The sequence below is a fragment of the Falco biarmicus genome, chromosome 6, assembly GCF_023638135.1.
Source record: "Falco biarmicus isolate bFalBia1 chromosome 6, bFalBia1.pri, whole genome shotgun sequence".
NCBI classification, from domain to species: domain Eukaryota; kingdom Metazoa; phylum Chordata; class Aves; order Falconiformes; family Falconidae; genus Falco; species Falco biarmicus.
Window position 1 is genome coordinate 89,443,355 of NC_079293.1, and position 16,395 is coordinate 89,459,749.

Below are 16,395 nucleotides of genomic sequence, written 5' to 3' on the forward strand. Positions count from 1 at the left end.
CATCCAGTATTGCAGCGGTGAATGCGTGTGAGCAGCTAGAAGAAGAGGAAAACGTACATAGGGGGGAAGGAAAATGGCAATAGATGAGAAGGAAGAAAATACGGTAATGTCGTGGTGGAGAAACCCCGACCCCCCCAAAAGGAATACAGCAGAAACAGAGAGCGTGTTAGGCAATAATCACTCCGCTTACGGAACACCACACCAAGATATGCTCATCGACCATTGCTCTTAAAATAAGCTTTTGCAGCTTCCTTCAAGAAGACAGGAAACTGGCAGCATCAAGTTTAGCATGAAAAACTGCATCAGTAAGAGCTTCTACTCTGAAGCCTAAGGAAGAAGTGGTTTGAAGCTAAAATATTAATATACACAGCAAATCATTTGAGAATGTATAGTAGAAAACCTAATGGTGCTTTCTGCTTTTCTTCTTCTATTTGTAAACTGTTGTATTTGAAGTTTCTAAGTCTGTAATGACTGTGGGACTTTGGGGAATTTTTTGATCTAAAATCCCAGTGGATAATAAAGTAACTTTATGGGTTGTAATAATTACGATGGGTGGCCAACTATGTAATAAATATTGTAAGAGAGCAGTGCTCCCAAGATTGATTGTTGTTTTTTCAAGCCTCAGCAAGTGAACACTTAAGTTTTTAGAAATTTAGAAACTAGCAGGTTTTGTACTTGTTTTTAGTTCAACTCATCCCTTTTCCTTTCTTGCTAAAATATCTAGCTACTGAAGAAAGAAAGCCAACAGAATTTCTTATTGTTGAAGGACAAAAATATGCAACAGTTGGGTAAGATGCACTCTTTTCTCTTAGCAGTGGATTGGTTAGCAAGAACTTTTGAGTAGAACTGTGATAACAGCTTTAGCAATGTTATTTAAATAAAAAAAACCAAACCTCTCCTCTCACAGGCTAGTTTCTTTTTAGTTCTCAGTTATAAAACATTGCAAGCTCTTCTGCACATTAAGATGCTGTTTCTTTTCTGAATGACTAGGCTAAATTTATGGTTTCATTTGAATATGCGGGTTTTTCCAATTATTTCATGAAAACACATGGTCCTTAAAATACGGGTTTGTCTTTGTAGCACACTTGTTATTTCTTGCAATATAGATAATCTCTGGCAAAATCATAGAATGGTTTGGGTTGGAAAGGACCTTTAAAGGTCATCTAGTCCAGCCCCCTGCAGTGAGCAGGGACATCTGCAACTGGGCCAGGTTGCTCAGAGCCCCCTCCAACCTGGCCTGGAGTGTTTCCAGGGATGGGGCATCTCCAGCCCCTCTGGGCAACCTCTGCCAGTGTTTCGCTGCCCACATTGTAAAAAACATCTTCCTTGTATCTAGTCTGAATCGACCCTCCTTTAGTTTACGACCATTACCCCTTGTCTTATCACTACAGGCCCTACTAAAAGGTCTGTCCCCATCTTTTGAGCCCCCTTTAAGTACTGAAAGGCCGCAATAAGGTCTCCTTGGAGCCTTCTCTTCTCCAGGCTGAGCAATTCCAAAGTACATGAGTCTGCTGCTGAATGATTGCTTATCTCATTTAGTATAAGAAATAAGATACAGGCTATCTCAGAAGCTGCATACCCTGTATCCTGATTGCTTTGGATTGGAAAGTAGTTTCTTAAAGCTGGTTATATCAAAGGCATTTTAAAGTATATGATGCTCACATACTTCTTTCATTAAAAGCATGCTGTGTTTCCAAAGACTGTGAGGCTTTAGCATTAAATATGCATGAGAGTGTTTTTGGAGAGGGAGTAAAATCTGGAAAATCTCACTCCCCAGAGTCCTAACATTGATTTACCCCAAACTTAAAAGTTCTGTTTTACATAATGTCTTTGACCAGCTGTCTTTTTATGAGTTGCTTCATGATGATGCATCATTGTTCAATTAGAAACAGAAGCTGATGGCTCAGAACTACTGTGCCAGCCAACTGATATCACTGCAAAAGAGCATTTCAGGTCGAGTAGGAGCATTTGAACATGCTTTAAAGAATAAAATTTACCTAACAGATGAATGTCTTTGATAATCCATCTCAGCTCGTTTGAAACTCATTTTACTTAGCTCTGTGAACCAATTGTCAGCTTCATGTTGGTACAAATATTTGTTTCATTTCAACACACTTCTATATACAGTTTCATTGTATTTAATCAAATAAAATGCATTCACGAAAAAAAGCCTAGATGTTCCCCCAAAATCCTCCAGCTCTTTATTTCCAGTTGGTTCTTCATCTTTCTGCACTCAACTGCCTAAAGGAAGAAAAAGATTTAACTTTTTGAAATGTTAGAGTATCGACTCTGAACATTTGATCTTGCCTTAGTTTTCCTGCCTTCTGTGTACCTGAATTCAAAGGAGAGTACCTGCTCTTTGTTGAGCCTTCTTAATTCCATCCAGTAGCTCCCAAATTCTCCAGTGCCTGCAGAATTCAAGGGAAATTACAGGTGTTGAGCACCTTTGAATTTTTGGTGCTGTTCCTTCACAGCTGCCTTCTCTGTTTGCAGCTCCTTAGCATTCATTACATCCATTTCAGTGGTGGCTGTTGTCTACATTCTGTGGATTTTTATACTTGCTCAAAGTTGGCCAGAATTATATAGTATAAGAAAGGAGCTTTGGAATTTTTGTCCCCTGCCAACATCTGTGTGGAGACTTCCAGTTCCATAGTAGCTGTTTTGGAGATTAAAAAGTTACACCAATGAAGCTATGAGATTTTTCTCTCATATACATTAAGTACTTTGTCCGCATGCCACCCTGTGGAATGAGAATTCTTTATAACTGTCATTATGTATATCTTCTTTTATGTTTTACTTCTCCTTCAGATCAGTTGGTGAGTTTGTTTAATGCTATAATCTCTAGCATTAGGTAGCTTTCTATCAACATGACTGGCCTGTGTTTGATTTTTCAACATCATCTGTGCACTGAGATGACATATTTGGCTGTTTCCTCTCTTGTAGGACAGTATTGCTGTTAATAAGAATAATCCTTGAATACTGCCAGTGTGTGGATAACATTCCTTCCATCACCACTGACATGCTTACCCGCCTGTCTGATTTACTGAAGGTATGACACTAAATGTACTGTCTGCGCTAATCAGGGGTATTCAGGGCACGCAACGTGTCTTACTGTCTATAATGCTTCACATGTGTTTTATGATTTCATATCAATTACAGAAAATGTATAGAAATTATTGTATTTGTTACTACACCATAAAGCGGCCTTTTAAGCTAAGTGCATTAAAGATGCAATTTATTGTGTGTATTAACTTCAGGAAGGCTGTCTTTCCTCTTGTTCACCTGGAGTATTGGAAATCCCATCTAGTAGTGTTTGTCAAAACTGCCTGTCCTTCAAGCTGGGTGTAGGATTAATGCTGCTGAAGAAAAAGCAATTTGATCCCAGGTGCCACAGAAATATATCTATATTCAGGAAGGAAATGAGGCCCTTGGTTTTTACAAGTCAGTAGAGGTATAGTCAGTAGAAGCATGAAAAATAGTATGGGATGAAGCTTCTGTTGTAAAATGTGAAGATGATGAAAGACCAGGACCTTTTTGTCATTTATTTCTCGCTAGAGAAGAGGAAAGCCGGTAGAGCACAGATACTGCAAGGTGATATAAGTAAACAATAATAAAAGGAGCACAGGAATGCACTTTAAAGCTGTCACATATATCTATATATCTATATATAATAATCTAGGCTCCAAAACCTAGCAGTTAATTTATTTCAAGGTTTTCACTTGTATCTTTGCCCGCAAAGGTTATGTCAGGTATTAAGAGTTCTGAAGACAAGCATAATCGATAAAAGATTAATAGATTCTACTCTACAAAATTATATTTTACATAAGGTGGGGGATGGAGGAGGGGAAACACACGACAGAAGATGGACCTTTAAATAATCTTCACGTTGGTAGTTCTTGTCTGAATAACCAGATGCAGGAACACTCCTCCCTGCAGCCAATTCAGATTCATGCCCAGACCTTCCTGTCTGAAAGCACTATCGCGCTATCCAAGCCCATCGGTCAGGCTGGGACTGGGGATGCCCCTCTTCACCTCTCTTTCTCCAGCTGCTGCTTCATTTAGGTCTCCCAGCCCCTTTTTGCAGGCGGGCAGGACGGCAGCAGATGCCTCAAACTCAGCCGGACTTGCATCTCTGTGTTAATTCTCTCTCCCTACCATATCTTGTTCTAGCTCTGCGTCATTTGTGTTTTACTCCTTGGTATCCAAACACTGTGTGCAGTCTCATTATTGTCTTTCCTGTCTGGCAGCAAGGTGCCATCAATTGGAGAGATGACAAGAACAAGTAGCAAAAACGAAAGGTCATTTATTACACTTTGAACAAAATAAGACCACTCAAGGTGTCCTTGCAGGTCACCGCTTTTTGTTTGACAACTGTCAGAGCCAGCAAGCTTTGAAGGTAGCCAGAGCTAGGCTTTATTGTGCTGGAAACTGCAGAGTGTTCCCAGGTCATGAAATTCCAGGCTGTTTTGAACTATGGCTGCAACCAGAGTGAAATGACACCTGTGTATGGGCAAAACCAGCACTGCGATGACTGGAGCTGCTCAGCGGGTGCCGAGGAGAAGGCTCCAGCCCCGGTGCCCGAGCTCCGCGGTGCTTTCCTCCAGGCAGTCACAAGGAGGGGGTGTTGCTCCTTTGATGTTTCAGCCGTGCTGCTGCCTCGCTGCTTTGTCTGCAACAGGCCGTCCGGTAACTAGGGTGGATGAAAGGCAGGGGGAGAGTACCAGTGTCTTATCATCCTTTATAGAGCGTGTTTTTAATGGTCTGCCACGCAGTCATACCTCAGAGGAGCTTGGGCTGTGTAGGGTGTATCTGTCGTTGGCTCAGTGGATCTACTTCTGAAGTCCACCAGGAGGCAGAAGAAAAGGTCTTGCTTTTCAGGAGGAGGAGATGAAGGTGTGTCAGCCCGTCTCAGGCCTGACTTCTGTCTGAGCAGAGTAGATTGTGCCTCTTCCGGGTCAGGAGCCACACGTAGCTCAGGTTCGGTTGTGGCACTGGGTCTGGGTTGCTTTCCTGGTCCCAGATCCACCACTCTGGTGGCCCAGAGTGGGTGTGTGGGGTCCACCATGTATCCTCTGTGGTCCTGAGTTTTGTGACTGACTGCAGGCAACAGCCAGAAAAATTGTTTCCTGATTTTACTCAAGGGGAGGGTTGAAATTTTGAGTTTGTTCATGCGTTATTCTGAAGCAAGACCTGTGAGGCAGGATTGTGGCCCACAAAAAAAAGGACCTGTATTTGGGGGAAATCCTCTTGTATTGCAGACACAAGCTGCAGGGCAACCTTGTCACAATTCCCTGTGAATCCTTCAGGTGTGTGAGAAAGGGTCAGGTCTCTGTAGGTTTTGCCCCTCAGTCAACAAGGTCAGTTCTGTTCAAACATGAGCCCTGGGTCTTCTGCTCTCCATTCAGTGCAGGAATCGGGGACAACAGCAATGCCTCCTCTGTCTCTGTTGCATCACCCAACCAGTCTAAAGTATCTGATGCCTCAAGCTGGGTGGGTGATGGAGCAGAATGCCAAAATAAGGCAGAATATGCTAACAGGATCCGTCTTGCTGTCCAGATGCATTTAATGATAATTTCTTTTCTCCTGTAACTAAGTTAGGAAGATTAAGTCAGAAGGCAGCCACTATACCTGGAATTCTTACAGAACTGTTCTTTGATGTGGCTTAACATCTTCTGTGCATCATTTCTTAATCTCAGTATTTTGTAGTGTTGCAGACACAGATTCAGCCTGCTCGGCAGCAGTGAGTTTCAGTACTTTTAAAGTTTTCATTAACAGCAGCAGTGAGGAAGGTCTGGAGCCAGGGCAGAAACTTGTTCTTCAGGTATTTTCCATTCTGATATTACACTTGTCTACTCAGCAAAACTAGTGAGATCCTTCCCCTTCACTCCATCCAAGGTCCTGGTTTGAGAAGTATGTTTTACAGATTTCTAGTACAAAGTTGTTCTTGTGTACAGCTTTCAAAGCAAGGCTGAACATAGCTAGCTAGTTTTCACACTGAGAGAAGCCTCACCCAAAGTTCCCGTAGAGAAGCAGAAGTTAGTCCCTGAATTGAAATCACTGAATAGCTGTTTTTAATAGCAGTATTTCTGCTTCCCTTTGCTGAAATGCTGCCTCGAGTGCTTTAGCTTAAGCCAAGTCAAAAAATACTACGGGCCAGAGACTACTGAGAGTGGTGAAAAAGTTCCCATTGTCTTACTAGTTAGCAGTCGTGGGCTCCTCTGTGGTGAGGAGTATGTGAAACTCTGGAGCTGGCCTTCATAATAATAGATTTAATCTTGCAAAGTTCTGTTGACGGTGTTTCTAAACTGTGGTTATGTGTAGTTGTTAAAAGAGCCAGCATGCGTTTTCACTATCTTTTTCTTTCTCACAGTATTTCAACTCTCGAAGTTGCCAACTAGTGCTTGGAGCTGGTGCATTACAAGTTGTTGGTTTGAAAACAATCACTACAAAAAACCTAGGTATGGATTTCTCTATTTAAAATGTCAAAGCTTGTTCTCCTGCCTGTTAAAAAGGAAAAAAAAAAAAAACCAACACAAAAAAACCCCTAAACATTTATGATAAGCTATGTTTGTGTTGTGGTCCTGTGCACAGAACACAGGGTGGTAAGACCTTGCAAGTTAGGGGTTAAAATATGCATAAAAACTAGTGAGTTGTCTGATTAAGGGGTGCACTAAAATCCTTCAAATTCCTTTGCTGTTTACTGGATCACTTTAAATACAAAGCTTCACTGTGTTACATGAAGGGAAACGTAAGAACAAATATATAGGTGAGCAAGTTTTCCATGAAAACGTCTTGACCGTGGGAAGATGTAGTTACTTTTTCAGTGGTGACTTTGGCATGCTTAGGAGCTGCTTAGTGTTCAGATCTTGAGACTGGAGGTACACAGGTAGAGGAGTGCAGCCAAACCCCTGGCTCCCCCTGCACTTCGCTGAGCTGTGCTGTCCTGTCTGCCCTGGGGTGCTGTATTCTGTAGTGTCGTGTCCACATACAGCTCTTGTGGGTTATAACTGCGCGTCAGTAATGCACAAAATCATTTCTGTGGGTGGCTCTGAATCGAATAGTTAGCCTTTATGTGGCTAGATGTCCCAGCGCAGTCAGGTAACTTACGGCTCTGTGACTGTGTGCTGAATCCAAACTACGATTTGGGCTTTAGTTTCTCATTTTCAGCATGTAGCTATTCAGCTGAGTTGCCAGCCCCAAGGTACCTGCCTGGACTGCTTCCCCTGCTCTGAAAAGCTGGGGAGAACTAGGTGCCTGGTTCCGTGCTACAGAAAAGTCTGACACGCTGGTTGAGACCCCTGTTTTTAAACTATCTCCAAATTTAGAGCCTTTGGTTGATGGGTTGAAGCAGGTATTTGGACTTGCGGTTCCCATGTTTCAGGGTGTCCTGATTACCAGCCTGCATTTCCCTTTTTGAAAGGGACTAGCTTGAGGAGGATGGGTTGGGAGGCTTCCCCCCAAGGGGCTGCGGCCATAGTGTGTGAGCAGAGAAAAGTTGGGGTGGATCCTTGCTCCAGAGGGCTTGGCCAGTGGGGTGACCATGCTGGCACCACCATGTGTCCTGCTGCCAGCCCAGGCCCTGTCAGCCGCAGGAGAAGCCTGGTTGTGGGAACTGGGCCAGCACCGCAGGCAGGAGCAGACTGGGCAGCTGAGCACTGGCAGGGCAGGGTGCTTAGGTAAACCTCCTGCAGAAGTAGTATTGATGCCTTGAGAATGTGGCTGCTGAGGTGAGGTAGCTGATGAGTCAGGTCTTTTGAGATCTCCCCGATGTCTACATGTGCTCAGGGCTCAAAATGTCAAGTAGACACTTAAAGCCTCTTGTAAAATTAGTCCCTTGTCCCATATCTTAGAGAAGCTGGGTGTGAATGGCCGGGTACCAGTCTGGTGTCTTCACTGGATGGGGTTTCCCAGTGGAAGCAAATGTTTACCTCTCCCCCCCCACCCCCCCTTTTTTTTTTTTTTTAATTAAAAAAGCATGTTAAATTGTGTCAGATACGTTATTTATGTTAAAAGAGATACAGTCTATACAAAATGACTCTTCTTGTGTAATAATTAAGTTATTTTTCTTTCCCTCTCGCTTCTGGATTTACAGCCCTTTCTTCACGTTGCCTACAGCTAATCGTACACTACATTCCTATTATCAGGGCTCATTTTGAAGCTCGACTGCAGCCGAAGCAGTTTAGCATGCTCAGGCATTTTGACCACATTACGAAGGTAATTCTTTTGGCATTTGCTAATTAAACACGAAGTTCTGCTTTTCAACTGTGCTCTGAAGAATATGAATGCCATTAGATAGTGAATAAAACCTGCTTTCTTCCATTACAGGATTATCACGACCACATAGCTGAAATTTCAGCAAAGCTTGTTGCCATAATGGATAGCTTATTTGACAAACTATTATCCAAGGTAATGATTTATGGAAATAATTATACATTCTCGAAATTGCAATTGGAGGTCTAATTATATACAGTCTAGATGTTTCAAATGGAGTCTTAACCTTTCCTAATCAGGACTTGTTTGAACTTCTTTAAACTGTATAAACACAAAGCTCTGTGCTGTACTTGTCAATGTGTTTTGTCTTTAACGTTTGCCACCTGGGTGTCATTCGCCTTCACCCACACAAAAAAGATTGTTCGTTTACTCCTTCAGCAGTAACAGAAACGTTTTGTCTGGCCAGATGCTCTGGTGTTTAGAAACTGAAGTGCTCTCCTACCCTCAGTAGTTTTATCCGCTGACAGCTCCTGTCTGCAGCCAGACTGAGCCAGTTCCTGTTCCCTGATTTTCCTGACCGTGTGTCTTTGGAAGTGGGGAGCATGTAATTTCCTGCAGCTGAGGAAACAGCAAAAAACTGCTGGGGAGAAAGAGTTTTTGGAGGGGAAGGACCAGCCCATCTGTTGGGCTGCAGGCCTGGGGACTAGAGCCCTGTGCTTAGCAGTTCCCGCTGTGTGGCAGCGTTAGTAGGCATCCTGTGCCGTGCTGGTAGCGTTTGTGTTTGAACACCGGGCAGTACAGCGGGTTGGTCCTGGGCTGATCCCTCACTGTGACCCAGCTCACGGCGAACCACGCTGCCAGAGCCTGCCCCACGGTGGGACTTCTGGGCCCGCAGACCCCATGCATACAGTGCACAAGCTTTTAAAGCTTAGTGTTTTGCTTTGGATCTTATGCTCTTGGGAGGGGGGTGGAGAAGAAAAGCAGTCCCATGGTGGGAAAAATAAATTAATTCTTTAGTGACAGACTTGATGATTGGCCTGGACCAACCTCTTCCTTGTAGGAAAGACCTCATGAGAAGCACAGGTTGTGGACACGCCAATGGGGGCTGTAGTGAGGCCACTGCAACACGCATTTATGTCTTTCTTGTTGTTTCTATTATGTTATTGTTTATTTTATGTTGTGCTGCTTCTTTTCATCTGTTTCTTTGGGCTATCAAATGGTGTTACCTAAACTTAGGGGAGAAAAATACCAATGGTTTTCCCACCCCCTGTTGTGTTTATACTTTTGAAAACATGTTTATGCCCGTTTCTAAAGGTGTTCTTTTGGTGTTTTTTCCCCAAAGAAAAATACCTGTTCTATTAAGTAAGATGGCTTTTTGGGCACTTTGCCTCTTACCTCTTGAAAATAAAAAAAAAAAAAACAGCAAGAATTTAATTATTGATACTAAGCAAGTTAGCCCGCGACAAACAAGTAACAGTTTATGTTCTTGATGTTAGGAAGTATCCATCCCTTACTGTCCCTCCATCTTTACATCCCATTCTCCCCTTAGCTGGCATGAGATACAAACTGAGAATATTCCTGTCCTTTAGAGCTCTGAAAGGCTGAGTGGGAGCGCCTGGCTCACGTGAATGCAACCCACAGGGTACAGGAGGGAAGGAGACCGTGTGTTGATTTGCCTTCATTCCTGACAGACCCTGTAACTGGGCTCATCTTGTTCCTGAAATAATGAAATCTTGGCACTGAAAGCTGTGAAGAACATAAACCCAGGAACTTTGCAAATGGGCATGTCAGTGCAACTGTGTCAGTGTGTTCTTTGGTTTCCATGGGTTTTGTGAGAGTCCAAATACTTCAGTGCTTTGTGGATAAAGTGGTCACCTGCTTTGAAGTGTGTAAATCTGAATGAGTAAGCAAGCGAGTTTCATAGCAGTGGGTGTCCAGCGTGCTTTGAAAACAAACATTGCACAGTCTAGAAACCTGCTTTGTACGAGAGGCAGTTTGATCCCGTAGGTGGGACGTTGAGCTGATACCTGGGTAACGTGGGCAGGTTACTTGTGCGTTTCCAGGCTGTGCTTCCCTGTGGGAGCTCTGCGGAACAGGAGCTGTCTTGGTCTTCACACGGTGCCACTGTGATGAGGCTGCGCTCAGCAGGGCGTTTGACAGCAGCACGGACAGTTCCCAGCATCTGTCTGTTAACTTGGGCAGGGAGAGAAAACAGGAACAGGGGTATTTAACAGATCTAATTAACAAGTGAAAAAGGCGTAGGTTTTTAAAAAGGAATACATGTTCATGGAAAAAAATCCAGTGTGATTCACTCCTGTGGGAGTTTCCCATCTTGTGACTGTTTGGACAGAGGAGCGGTAAATTTTTGTCTGATCCCTCACGGTGTTACAGGCCGTTGACCTTAGCTGGAGATAAAAATGGCCAGCACCTTGCAGGGCTGGAGCTCGTGTTTCTTTCTGGTGCCGTGACTTTTTCCCCATCACGATGGAGAGTTTGATTTGTCTGTAGTCGTGCAAGAGCCATTGCTGCAGCTTGCAAGATACTGGAAAATTGTAAATCACTGGTTGTCTAACTCGGATTGAGGCACGATCCTGTGCACTGTGCCGTTGTCCCACGCAGGAGGCAGCGCTCCTGGAGTAGTAAGCACTGCTCTTCTGCTACTTCTCCTGTCAAAATTAGGTCACCGGTTTGGCTTTCCTGCGAAGACTTTCTCCAAACTTCCCGTTGCTTTTTTTTTTTTTCTGTCGCACTGAGGCAAGCTTTTTGTCTTTCACAATTCAGGCTAGCGTAAGAGAGAGCATCTCCTCCAATGTGCTTGTAAATAATTTAGTTGTAATGATTCAGCTTTTCCACTGAATTGTGCAAGGCTCTATGGGGAAGCATCACCCTGCCGAAGGTCACCCTGTGCTGGCGCGGCCTCTCCAGCAGGCACGGAAGAGCTGGCTTCCCTGGGCCTGGCACAGCTCTTCAAAGTGCTTCGGAAATCACATTCAGATCTTCCCTATCCAGGGTGAGGGCGTAAGAATTTTGTTCCCTTTGCAGCAAATCTCATGCCATCTGGTGGTTTCCAGTGTCTTGGTTCTTGGATTTCAGTCTACTTTGTTCTTCAAGGTATTTTTGCAGTGGTTTTGTGCATGGGTTTTTTGGTGGTTTTTTGAATAGCTAATATTGAGTTTTCAGGAAGTTCCATCTCCTTGTGCTTTCCTTCTCTCTTCAGAAATGCGGATGCATATGGTGTTAGAGAGGCAGTATTTTCTCATTTAGTACTTGGGGGGCACGTTCCTCGGAGGTAGAATTGCTCGTCTGTCATTGACTCGTGCAGATCTAAAGGAGAGGGCTAGCTAGCAGGCACCTGGCGGGCACCTGTGTGGCTGGCGTGGTGGTTGTTCTCTGCAGCTGCAATTCATAGGGTAATGGAAACCGACTAAAAGTAACAAGCAAAGAGAAGAAGTAACAGAGATGAACAGATGAATTTGGGAAATCCGCAGATTTCATACTGCTTTGAATGTTACTGTTTGCTTATAAAGCAAAAGTGCTAAAAGATTGTGTGATGTGAGTCCTTGGCTGAGTCAGATCGTGCCCAGCAACCGTTTTAATTTGTGATAGGCTAAATGAACCTTGATTCCTGACATCATTAGCAACGCAGGGCTTCAGATGGCTGTTGGAGACTCTCTTATGTAAACCGTTGTACAGTGGTGGAAAGGAGTAACTGGTTGTGGTTTTATTTCCAGTATGAAGTGAAAGCTCCTGTTCCTTCGGCATGCTTCAGGAATATCTGCAAGCAAATGGCAAAGATGCATGAAGCTATCTATGACCTCCTTCCTGAGGAGCAAACTCAGGTGAATGTTATTTTTGAGATTCATGTAATACCTCCTTTGCAAATGCACATGAACTCCGTAAGAAGAGACTTCTGCTTTATCGGGGGTGGGGGTGGAGTGGAATTCTTTTTTTGAGTCTTTGTGAAACTCACACATTAAAGGGGCTGGCAGCAGTCATGCAGACAGCTCGGTCTGAATCGAAGTGCAGGGATGTGCAGGGAGAGGGATGAGACATGAAAAGAACTGACTGATTCCCGCATTTTGAGCTGCATTTTAATGTCGAGAGAGGCGAATCTGCAATCTGGGAATTGGTGCTGAAATTGTGCACCAATGGCAACACTCTGGGGCTGGAGTGCAGCCCTTTTAGGGAATTCTTCTGCAGCGCTGCTCAAACTTGGTGGCTTCCGGAGGTCCCTAGATGTATTATGCAGCCAGATTGTACCAGATGTGCCTTTTCAGTATTTTGCTGCAGTCGCTGCTGCTGCAGAGTTGTAAATCTAAGGACAGGAAGGACTGATCCAGTCACTGAATACACTAAGTTGTAGTTTTTCTTTTGCACTAAATTAAATGGTCCCTTCAGAGTGTTTTTCACGCTTCCTTTTGGACAAAATACTTTTAAGTGGTTATAGTACAGGGAAAAGATTTGTTAGCTTCTAGCCTTAATACAAGTTGCTAGATGTTTCAGATAACAAGAAAAATTCATGCTCCAAACAATGTGTCCTCTAAGTGCAACGCATAACAACTAAGGGAGGGTGTACGCTGTCCTGTGTGTTATAAATTGTATGTGGCCAGAAAGGTTAGGAGGCCGAAGGACTGGCAGAAGGCAAAAATCACATGAATTGCAAAAATAATGCTGAAGGTTAGTAATTTAAGGTGTTGGCAGTGGGTTTCCTCTCTGTAGGCAGTGATGGAAGCAGGGGGATGGTTCCTTACTCTGTTCTGTGGTTTCTTCTAGATGTTGTTTTTACGAATTAACGCAAGCTACAAACTTCACCTGAAGAGGCAGCTGGCCCACCTAAACGTAGTCAATGATGGAGGACCTCTGAACGGGTATGTTTAGGTACTATTTTTATAATGCTTAATTTAAATAAGCAGGTTTTGTCTTCTGCAAGAAAGTTGTGATGGCAGAAGGCAGCCACGCTCCGTATGTCCCATTTGGGGCTTTCTCATAGTAGAGGACGTGACTTGTGCCCTTCCATAGTAACCAGGAATACCCTCGGCGTGGTGATAGATTGGGAGCTGGGCGTTGTCCTGCTGGAAACCTGATGCAGCTTTCCTTGGTTTGTGGATTGTTTTTTCTGCCTTGGTGTGACAGCAGTAGCCACAGTTTAATTCGCGAGAATTGCCTGATTCATGAAGCAGTTTTGAAACATGGATGATGACTCATAGGGCACTAGCAAAGGAAAAATGGGAAAAAGCGGTATTTCATCTGTGCGATGGGCAGCTCCTATACAGAAATCGTTTTTACAGCAGAACTAGGTTTGAAAGGGAGATTATGCTCACGGAGCTTTTCCCCTTTCCTGCCCCAGCCCAGCCCTCCACCACCAGCCCAGGTCAGTGGTGCCTGTCCTGAGGGGGCGTTGCTGGCTGTGCCTGGCGTCCCACACCTCCCAGGAAGGCGGATGGCCTCTCGCAGGCCGAATGCTATTGTACGTTGGGTTGTCCCCTGAAATGGAGGGGGTTATGATCATTCTTATTGACCTGGGCTTGCTTGTTTGCAGCGTAGTAAGGCTGTAATTCGGCCAGCCTACCCACACGCAAGAAAGTATTGTCTCAGGTTGAAGAAGCCAGAGAGGGGAGTTTATACGTTTCAAATGTTGCTGGAATTAAGAAGAGTTCTATTCCCGCCAGTTTATTCTTTTTTGTCCTGCCTAAGCTCATTCATCCTTGTACTCTGTGAAAGAGTTTATCTGAAATGGCTTTCTGTGCTCGTGGTGTTTCGCAAGATAACATCCAGTTACCTTTGGCACTTGGTAAGGTGTTTGTAAGCCAACAAGCTTACTGAATAGGAAGCAGGGCTGCAGCAGCCCCAGCCGGAATGAGAACGCCCAGGGCGTGTTTGGGAGTGTTCCACGCTCGGGTTTCTACTCCTGAGCAGCGTGTGTGCCGGCTTCCCCCTGCGCGTTTGGTTGTGGTTGACGCCTGTGGTTGGATGGCCTAAATGGATCTTTCGGGTGGGAGGGGGGGGGCAGGCGCTGCTGGTGACAGCGGTGGGGTATTTCCCAGCACAGCCGTCCTCCCTGTCAGAAGGGTCTCTCTGCTGCAGCTGGAAGCAGGAATGGCCCCGAGTCTGCTGCTTCCAGGGCAGCAGTTCCTTCCCTTGGGCCGCAGCTCTCCGAGCGTGGGGCTGGGCTGGCCGAGAAGGGAAACATCAAACACTGCATTTTACTTGCTCCCGCTCCAGCGGTCTTCATTGACCTAGTTTTTAATGCACTTTTCTGATCTGTTTCTAAACTGTTTCTGTAATAGTAGTAAAAATCCAGGTCTGTGAATCCTGGTTAATTTTTTTTACTATGAAAACACAACTTTTATGCCTACATCTTGCTGCTTTCCAGCTAGAAACGTGATTGTCTTTCTGTCATGCCCTGATAGGTTTCAACAGTCTGGGAGGGATTTTAACTCTTAGGAAGGATGGAACTGTTCTGCTCTTCCATTGCTTTTACAGTAACCTTCTAGAATACAGAAGTTAATGTTGCAATAATTAATATACTAAGTTGCACTGCAGTCGGGGCTGGGGGTTTAAGTCTAGAGAAACCTGGGATTACAGCAAGAGAGTGGAAGCTTTAGGTGCCTAATTCCTGCTGAGTTTTCCGAACTCATCACTTGATCTCCCTTTACACCTAGTAGTAATCACGTTATGTATGATCACTGCTGTAAAGTAAACCACATCCATAGGCGTTGAGTTTTGAACCGATACTTAAAATACCTAACCAAGGCATAGCGTTTGGACAGGCGTTGTTGTTGTTGCATGCCCCAGTCATAAACAAACCCTGGCTGTTTTTCTGAGCGCCCTGGGTGGACGGGAGGTTCACATGCTGACCTTGTGTGTTTCCCTGCAGACTGGTTACTTCAGATGTAGCTTTTTACACTGGAAACCTTCAAGCTCTGAAAGGCCTTAACAACTTAGACCTAAACATGGCTGAAATTTGGGAGCAGAAGAGGTGATAATCCACTGGGAGCAGTCACTTGGCTCTGACAACAGACCGACTTTCTTCTAAGCAGCGTAACGACTGTGAGGTGAATACTTAAGACCGGAGTCCAAGAAAGGACACTATTGATAGTCGGGGAAGCTAGGCTCAGAGCGAGCTGCAGGGAGTGATCTTTTCAGTGTCCTTCAGCAAGAAACAAGTGATCAGCTGTCTGTGCAATGTTTTTTCATTCTCTCTGGAAACAGACTCAGGTTTCTTTGGACCAAATCCAAAAGAACACATAGCTGTAACACAGCTGTAGTTGTCTAGAATGCTCTGTATATCTTTATATTAAAAAGATGCTTTGCATTTCTTCTAGTGCAATGAAATTCACATGGTGTCCCACCTTATTTAATGATGGTACAATATAAAAAAACCCTTGCAGTTGGAACTCTGTAGAAAATGTTTTTCTCTATGAAACTATGCTGTTCTAAAATTTATTTTTTTACAGAACTTTATATAAATAAATGTCTTTTGAGTGCTTGCATATAGGATTCGGATTTGTTAGGGAGCAGTCCTGTTTCAGGGCATTTCTCACAGCTGGGCTCTAAACTGCCATCCGAAGGTACGATTCTCTAACAGGTTGTTGGTTCACTGAAGCCATTACCCTGCAGAGCTGGGACACGGTGGTCGTCAGCAGTGACAACGTTAACAGTGGGCTTCCACTGGAATCGCAAAGTAGGGAAAAGGCTGGTGTGGGGACGGTCTCCTGCGGTGCCCAGCCCCGGTGAGGCACGGCCGCTGCCAGCGGGGCCAGGCCAGGGAGCGTGTCAGGACTTACTTTAGCTGGAGCGAGCAGCAGAGACACAGAGCGGTGTGTACAAACTCAGAGGACACAGAAAATGGGGGGGGGGGGGAAGAATTCTAAAAGTTTTTAGGCTGCTTATAAAAGGTTGTGCCATTAAGGAAGGTGCGACTGAAATTAATTTATTTCAGAGTTTTTAATACTACCTTTTAAGACTGGACGCTGCCAGTACTAAGTAAAAGTGCCTGTGTATTTCACCTCACACCTCTTTACCTAACCGTAGTCCGAGTGCCTAACCCCGTGACAATGATGTACGATGGAATGGTCTGCAGTGTGTGTGTGTGCCTATGGTTTCTTCAGACAGGCATGCTTTTCTGTTACCGTAACAGCAGATGTCATTAATTGTCAGTCAAAATAAAGCTATAAAATCACA

The 16,395-nt window shown here is 44.4% G+C and overlaps 1 protein-coding gene across 5 annotated transcripts in view; it reads left to right on the top strand.

The window, feature by feature from the left end:
- Positions 1 to 16,395, top strand: part of VPS54 (VPS54 subunit of GARP complex) — a 53,525-nt gene extending 37,130 nt beyond the window's left edge. For all 5 annotated transcript variants that reach the window (XM_056342501.1, XM_056342505.1, XM_056342503.1 and 2 more), the window contains 8 exons: positions 725 to 788; positions 2,944 to 3,049; positions 6,371 to 6,458; positions 8,093 to 8,214; positions 8,326 to 8,406; positions 11,943 to 12,050; positions 12,985 to 13,079; positions 15,089 to 16,395. In XM_056342501.1, the coding sequence (XP_056198476.1) occupies positions 725 to 788; positions 2,944 to 3,049; positions 6,371 to 6,458; positions 8,093 to 8,214; positions 8,326 to 8,406; positions 11,943 to 12,050; positions 12,985 to 13,079; positions 15,089 to 15,194 (770 nt within the window). In that variant the 3' untranslated portion in view covers positions 15,195 to 16,395. The remainder of the gene's footprint in view (positions 1 to 724; positions 789 to 2,943; positions 3,050 to 6,370; positions 6,459 to 8,092; positions 8,215 to 8,325; positions 8,407 to 11,942; positions 12,051 to 12,984; positions 13,080 to 15,088) is intronic.